At 41.9% G+C, this 8,137-nt stretch overlaps 1 protein-coding gene across 6 annotated transcripts in view; it reads left to right on the top strand.

Moving 5' to 3' along the window:
* The first annotated feature begins 109 nt into the window (after positions 1-109).
* Positions 110-8,137, top strand: part of AIDA (axin interactor, dorsalization associated) — a 44,177-nt gene continuing 36,149 nt past the window's right edge. For 5 of the 6 annotated variants that reach the window (XR_003436134.1, XM_027122254.1, XM_027122253.1 and 2 more), the window contains exon 1: positions 283-394. Coding sequence is in view for 5 of the 6 variants with exons in the window: in XM_027122254.1 (XP_026978055.1) it covers positions 285-394 (110 nt within the window). In the remaining variant the exon portion in view is untranslated. Of the gene's footprint in view, positions 395-8,137 lie in introns of all 6 variants that reach the window. The other variant, XM_027122252.1, reaches the window with a different exon arrangement.

Genomic DNA, 8,137 nt, shown 5'->3' with positions numbered 1-8,137 from the left:
AGAATGCCGCAATAACAATGGCGGCCGCTCGGTGGAGCGGGGCGGCCTCAACCTAACACGAGGCGGGGCCTCGGGGGCGGAGCCTCGGCGGGGCGGCCGCTTCAGAGCCGCAAAGTTTGGCTGTGGCGGCAAATGGGCTTGGGCGGCTCCTTGGCGGGTGGTGGCGGTGGCCGTAGCGGTTCCTCTTGGCCCTGTTAATGTCGGGGCCAGGCCCGGGGAGGATGGCGCCCTAGAGCCCGGCCTTGCTGGGGTAGGGGCGGGAGGGGACGGGGTGGGGACCGGCCATGTCGGAGGTGACCCGAAGTCTGCTGCAGCGCTGGGGCGCCAGTTTTAGGAGAGGCGCCGATTTCGACTCTTGGGGCCAGCTGGTGGAGGCGATAGACGAGTATCAGATGTGAGTGACTAACCGCGGGAGCGGGCCAGACCGGCTCCAGTCGGCCGCCTCCCGCTTCTTTCTGTCGGTGTCTCTCATCACTGTATCTGCAGCCAAGGCTTCTCAGGGTGGGGCCCCGCAGGCGCTGGGGCTGAGATCCCACTGGCCCTGGAGACCAAGGTCCAGTCTCTGGGGTTTTTCGCTCTCCGCCTGAGCAGGGCCAGTTCCGTGCAACAGGTAGCCCTTCTTTCCTGGGGCGCCAGCCCATTCAGGCTACCTACTGAGTTCCTGGCCACCGTCTCATGGGTCCCCCGCTCTGCAGTCAGTTTCCTTTTCCCCTCTCCTCCGCCTCTCTCAGGTTGCCGCCCCTCAGTTTCTCTTTTAGAATCTCGGAGGAATACTTGTGTGTTCTCCGCCCACGTCCCCGGGATGAGGGGCCTCGCTCTGTGTACGGTGCCTTCCTCCTCCCCTGTGTAGGGCAGGAGGGAACTGGTGGCGATTAAGGGGAGGGGAGGGGGTGCCCCCAGGAGGCAGCGAGGCCGGAGGTATCTCCTCAGCCCAAAGAAAGGTCTCCTCTCGCGCCCCCTCTCCACCCCTCTTTCTGGGGAGCCGTGTTTTCCCAATTCACCTCGATTCCGTTTCGGTTTCTGGGACTGTTATTTGCTAGGCTGGGTGAGTCCCACCCACCCCCTCGCTCGGTTGCTCTGGGTGGAGTCCCTGCAGGATGTGAACAGAAGAGAGCAAAATGTGAATTAATAGACCACGCACAGGAGTCACCACCGCCTCCTTGGGTCCCTCCTCCTTTTCCTGTGTATAATGTATAGCCGCAGGGTACATGTGAGCACCAGGTTCTTTGATCTACCCAAGTCCGATTTCTTTCCCTTTATGGTTTCCTCCCAGAACTTCAGCGGTGTTTTTAAAATTAAAAGGCAAGGTTTGCGTATATATTAAACCTTGCTTATAGTTTCTTGCACATTTTACTGAAAATAGGAACTGCCTGCAGAAATGCTGTTGTTTGCAAACTGTTGTCAGTAATTACTTATTGGTTTAAAGCAAGTTATTGTTCGAAACCATGTGTAAGTAAAATCCACCCCCCCTCCCCCCGCCCCAGCGTCTTTTGGAAAGAATACACGATTAGTGCTTGGAAGATCTAAATCCTGTATTCTTTTTCTACAATAGTTACTTGTGTTTATCTGGCCATTAAGATAATTTAAATGCGTGGATGTTCTCTATCTCATCTTACTGACTTTGAATTGCCTGTAGTTTTCAGAAGCCCTGAAAACCACCATGGTTTGGGCCATTTTGCCATGTGTAACAACTACTGTCACTTGTTTTGCACTTTCACTTGATTTCACTTTACTCTTGCAACTGCTCGGTGAGAATATTATTATTTTCATTTTGCAAATGAGGAAACTTAAGCTCAGGCTAGGGTCACAAAACTATACTGCTGAAGTCTGGGTTGTTTTTTTGTTTTTTGTTTTTCCCAGTTCCAAATCCTGTCTGCTCTACTATGTAGTGTTTAAGGCATTATTAAAGATGCGTTGTATAAGTGAATTGGACAAATTAGAAGACTTCCTTCATTCCCAGAGAATGTATCCTTCATACTGTAGCCGGTTAGATAGTGAGCACCCATGTATACTCATTCTGCATTAACTAAAGTTGCATAGCCTGAAATCTAAAGCTGCCTCTCACTTGTGATGGTGGGACATCGCAGCTGTTGGCACTCAGCAGCAGACCTCACAATGGAAAGTGAAGAATACCATGTCCAATTGAAATTACAAAGGAAAATTGAATATGCAAGCTGTTTAGCTGGAATTTCTAAAAATATCTCAGCAAGAGAGTAATAAGCACCAACAAATCTATTGTTGAACCTCATTACTAACCTTGAACTTCATGATTCAGAGTAATTCTAAAATTACTATAAAAACCACCAGTGTCAAATTTGAATAGAAATATGTGATGATTGGCTTAAATTTTGTAAACATACAGGCTACATACACGATGTTGAATTTAAAATTAATACACTCAGAAATGAAGGCCAGTTGTCTTTTTTTAATTTGAATTATCTGTGAGAAAAGGAGACCATTTGGGGGCCACTAAATGATGTGAAAAAGAATGGATGGGATTTAGTAACTGACTAGATACTGAGCGAGAAGAAGGAGAAGTCTGGGAGAACTGGCCTTTCTGACCGCAGAGGCAGCTGTGTCTTTACAGCTGTGCAACACACAGGAGTGAATTCATGGGATGGGGACTTTGTGGGGGAGGGAGTGGATGTGTTTGTACTTATCTTAAGGTAGGAATATCACAGCTTAAACAGTTTCATCACTCAGCAAGTGAGAGCTGGGCGTATAGAAATGAATAAGATTTGATATCCATCCTCGAAGTATTGAGTCTAATGGAGGATTTTATTTATTTATTTATTTATTTTTCATTGTGAGAAATGCTGGAGGATTTTAGAATAAATGGGTATTGCTATTACAGAAGTAGGAAAAGAGTAAGTGCTGCCACACTCCTTGCTGTTTCCTGAAGCATGCTTCTGCCTTAGGGCTTTTGTACTTTTTCTGGAACACTCTTCCCCCATTATCTGCTTGGACCGATTGATCACCTCCTTCAGGTCTTTGTCCAAATATTATCACTGCGAGGCCCTCTTTGTCCAGTTAAGTATGCTGTCCACTCCCACTCCCTCTACCTCAGTCTTGCAGATCCAACCCCCAATCCTGCTTAATTTTTTCTATAGTATTTATCACCACCTAAAGTACAATATATTTCATGTATTCATTTGGTTGGTTGTCTCTCTCCCCACTTGAATGTAAGGTCTTTGAAAATAGGGTATAGGAGGGGTTGTCTATTTTGTTCTCTACTGTATACGTAGTGTCCAGAGTAGCACTAGACTGTTATCAAGTAATTATTTATTTAGATATTATATAATTGTTGTATTCTAGTGAATGGCTTGATTCAGGAATATGCTGTGGGAGCATTAAGGAGTTGATGCCACAGTCCTGTTGGAAGATTTCAGCAAATTATGTCAAAACTAAAATTGCTATCTAAAATATACATGATCAATTAAAAACAACTCCCTATAGCAGGCCACCTCTTTCAGCAACCTGGGGGTACCTGCACCCTAACTTAGGGTAGAGTGGCATGGACTCTGCTGCCTAGAATCAGCTATTTCACAGGATCAGTCCTGAGGCATTAATCCGGCACACAGATGCTCAATAAGTATTTGTTAAATGAATGGGTGAGTTTGAAGATTGGATAAGCCTTGTTAATCATCCTTATTATGCCTTGTGTCAGTACCTCTCAAGGTGTGGTCCCACGTCCTTGCTGGTCTGCAACGAGATAAATAAAGAAATGGGGATTTAAAATTTAGGAATTTCATTGTGGTGTGACATCTTAATGATAGTATTTATTTTATTTTATAAAAGTATTAGCCTGGAACAGATTGCGGGGGGAAAAAACTAGTTCTTCACTCTAAATAGTTTGAGAAGCACTTGTTTCTGTCATGGATTGCTGTGGGGTTTCTGTGGGTCACTTGTTTATGTGCTTTAAGGATATTTAAAACTTCCCCTTGAGAGCAGTCCTATATTACCTGTAGGCACCCTTGGAAACTGAGGTTATTCTCTAGAGAAAAATATTTGATAGGTTTTTTACCTTTACTAATAGAATGTCAACTCTTACCTGCTCATCTGATACCCAGAGCAGGTGGATTTTCCCTCAGTGGACAGATTTATGTCTCACTTTGTCTTAAAATGGTGCAATCATTTATGGGCTTAAAAAATTAAAATTTTTTAAAAATTAATTTTATTTATTCATTGATTTTTGGCTGAGTTGGGTCTTCGTTGCTGTGCCCGGGCTTTCTCTAGTTGCGGCGAGTGGGGGCTACTCTTCGTTGCGGTGCGCGGGCTTCTCATTGCAGTGGCTTCTCTTGTTGAGGAGCACGGGCTCTCGGCACGCGGGCTGAAGCGTAGTTGTGGCACGCGGGCTCAGTAGTTGTGGCTTGCGGGCTCTAGAGTGCAGGCTCCGTAGTTGTGACGCACGGGCTTAGTTGCTCCGCGGCATGTGGGATCTTCCTGGACCAGGGCTCGAACCCGTGTCCCCTGCACTGGCAGGTGGATTCTTAACCACTGTGCCACCAAGGAAGCCCTAGAAAATTAATTTTTTTGCCTAGGTTTTACAAAAAGTTTTTAAAAATAACTATTGAGGTATAATTTATATACAGTGAAATTCAGCATCTTACGTTTACAATTCAGTGAACTTTTAGTAAATTTACCAAGTTGTGCAGCCATCATTACAATCAAACTTTAGAACATTTCCATCACCCCACAAAGATCGCTTATGCACATTTGCAGTCATTCCATGTTCCCACCCTAACCCCAGGCAGCCGTTAATCTATATTCTGTCTCTAAAGATGAAATGAAACTTTTTCTGGACATTTCACGTAAATTGAATCATATGATATGTGATCTGTATGTGGCTTCTTTCATTTAGCATAATGTGTTTGAAGTTATCCATGTTGTTGTATGTATCAGTACCTTGTTCCTTGTTACTGCTGAGTAGTATTGCATTGTATGGGTATACCACATTTTGTGTATCCATTCACTACTTGGTAGACATTTGAGTTGTTTCTACTTTTTGACTGTTATCATTAACGCTGCTGTGAACATTCACGTGTAAGCCTGGGTGCACGTATATTTTCATTCTTCTTGGGTAGAGATGTAGGAGTGGAATTGCTGGCTCATATGGTAAATTTATGTGTAATTTTTAAAGGGAAACTGGTTGGTCAAACTGGGTGCATGATTTTACATTTCTACCAACGATATATGACAGTTCCTGTTTCTCTACATTGATAGCATTTGTTATTGTGTGTCTCTTTGATTATAGCCATTCTAGTGGGTATGTAGTGTACTTCACGGTGGTTTTCATTTGTTTTTCTCTTACGACTAGTAATACTGAGTGTCTTTTCTTATGATGCTTATTTTCCCTGTAAATCTTGTTTGTAAAGTGTCTCTTCATACCTTTTGCCTATTTTTAAATTGAGTTGTTTGTCTTTTCCCTATTGAATTAGAAGAGTTCTTTGTATTTTCTGGATATCAGTTCTTCATCAGATAGGATATATGATTTGCAAATATTTCCTCCAGCCTGTTGCCTAATTTTTAAAAACAGGATTCTGTTTGAATTTAACATCATTGTCTACTGACTGCTAGCATTTGAGCAGGAGTTTAGAGCTATATCCTTTCTTCTGACAGTGACCTACTTAGGTTTACAGTCACTATTGGCATATTGTGTGTAGAACTTGTCAAATAAAGAAACTGTGCAACACTGTAACTTCCCTGAATTCAGGGATGTGTAGTTGACATTGTTAAGTGTAGACTGTGATTCCTGAAGAGAACTCTACGTAGATGGTAGGCCAGCAAGAGTTAGAAAGGAAACCAAGTACGGGACAAGTATGGCTATGGCTATTTCTAATTGTACTTACTCCTGTATAAAATCCACAGAGTGGGTCTATGAATGACATTTTAGGACAAATATTCTGGGGTTTCCAGTTTTGGGGGAAAAGAAATAAATGGATGGAAGCACTTTGATTAAGTAACATGGTGGAGCTATCCTGGCAAACGTTATGATTTTATGCAGGAGTTTCTTGTGTTATGATAAGGAGGATGCAGACCTTTCATAGATTAGATAGAGGTCATCAAGTGAACTTTACTCTTGATCTTTAAAGACATGATTGTATAGATTAGAACTTCCATCTAAGGCTTTTTGGAAACTTGGTGAACTGTCTTTTGCAACGGCTTGGTGGGAAATCTAGCACTTGCTACCCTTTGTATCCCTGCCTCTTTTCCCCACCTAGGATAGTATAGTATGCTTGGGAATTATAGTTTAAAATTCTTTTGTAGTTACAAAATGTCTCACAAAAAAATCCTTTCGATTCTTTGTTTTCTTTTTCCCCCCTGCAAGTTTTTAAAAATTAAAATAAATATCACGTAACATGAAACTTATCACTGTAAAGGTGTACAATTTGTTAGTTTTTAGTATGTTCACAATGTTATACCACCATCACCACTATCTAATTCCAGAACATTTCCATCACTCTCAAAAGAAACCCTTTACCTGATATGGGTCACTTCCAATTCTCTCATTTCCCCAGCCCCTGGCAACCACTAATCTGCCTTCTATCTCTATGGCTTTACCTATTCTGGATATTTCATGTAAATGGAATCATATAATATATGATCTTTTATATGGCTTCTTTCATTTAGCATAATGTCTTTGAGGTTCATTCATATTGTAGCATGTATCAGTATTTCATTCCTCTTTATGGCCAAATAACATTCCTTTGAATGTGTGCGCCACATTTTGTTTATCCGTTCATCAGTTAATGGACATTTTAGGTATTTCCAGTTTTTGGCTAATCACGCATAATGCTGCTCCTGTGATCATTCGTGTACAGTTTTTGTGTGTGTGAGTGTGAACATGTTTTCTGTTCTCTTGGGAATATACCTAGGATTTTGAAACTGCTGGGTTATATGGTAACTCTATGCTTAACTTTTTTTTTTTTTTTTTTTCGGTACGCGGGCCTCTCGCTGTTGTGGCCTCTCCCGTTCTGGAGCACAGGCTCCGGACGCGCAGGCTCAGTGGCCATGGCTCAGGGGCCTAGCCGCTCCGCGGCATGTGGGATCTTCCCGGATCGGGCACGAACCCGTGTCCCCTGCATCGGCAGGTGGACTCTCAACCACTGCGCCATCAGGGAAGCCCCCTGTGCTTAACTTTTTAAGGAACTGCCAAACTGTTTTCCACAGTGACTGTACCATTTTACATTCCTACCATCAGTTCCAGTGGTAGGGTTCCAATTTCCACATCCTTGCCAATACCCATTGTACTTTTTCTCCCTCTTTTTAAAAATTATACCCATCCTGGTGGGTGTGAAGTTGTATGTCATCGTGGTTTTAATTTGTATGTCCCTAATAACTAATGAGATGATATTCATGTACTTATTGGCCATTTTTATATATTCTTTGGAGAAATGTCTGTTCAATCAAACCTTTTACTCATTTTTAAATTGAGTTATTTTTCTTTTTATTGTTTAGCTGTAAGAGTTGAGCTTAGACTTGTAACACAGATCCATCCTTGAAAACTCATCCGAGGCCTAGCTGCTGTTTTTAAGGATGATGATAACTGAGCAAACAGTGATTTCCATGTCTGATTGGTAGAGGATTTTCTTTATTTGCCATGAAAAATACGTTCAAAAGTATAATTTGATAGAGTATCATCACTTTGTCATGGCTGTAATTTGAACTAATCTTATCAGCAAATTAATGATAGACTGATAAAGTACCTCTGGCTGGTACTATTAATTGGTGCTCACTGAAAGTGTTTAAGCTGAATCTGGACAACTGCTCTTGGCTTGTTGTAGAAAAAATTCGTGTGTACTAAGGAAAGTTGAATTCGATGTCATTTGAGATTCTTTCCACCTCTATGATTCTGTTTTTGCTGTCTCGAGCTGAAATTTGTCCCAGTGAAATGGTATGAAAAGTATCTTATTTCCATTGTCATTGTATAAAGAGTTAGATTCTAAAGATAATGTAGATTTATACTTTGAAAACAGAAGAAAAGTGTTATTGTACTTCACTCTTTTTTAAGAATTAAATTATTTTACCATGTTTCACTTGAAATAGTTTGCTTTCCTTCAATTTTAAAGAATGTTTTTTTCTTCTTACAGATTAGCAAGACACCTACAAAAAGAGGCCCAAGCTCAACACAATAATT

This window comes from Aethalodelphis obliquidens, unplaced genomic scaffold, assembly GCF_003676395.1.
Source record: "Aethalodelphis obliquidens isolate GAN/ISIS:26980383/991018 unplaced genomic scaffold, ASM367639v1 scaffold24, whole genome shotgun sequence".
NCBI classification, from domain to species: Eukaryota; Metazoa; Chordata; class Mammalia; order Artiodactyla; family Delphinidae; genus Aethalodelphis; species Aethalodelphis obliquidens.
The sequence above is the reverse complement of the archived record's forward strand: the minus strand, read 5'-3'. Positions and strand labels throughout refer to the sequence as shown.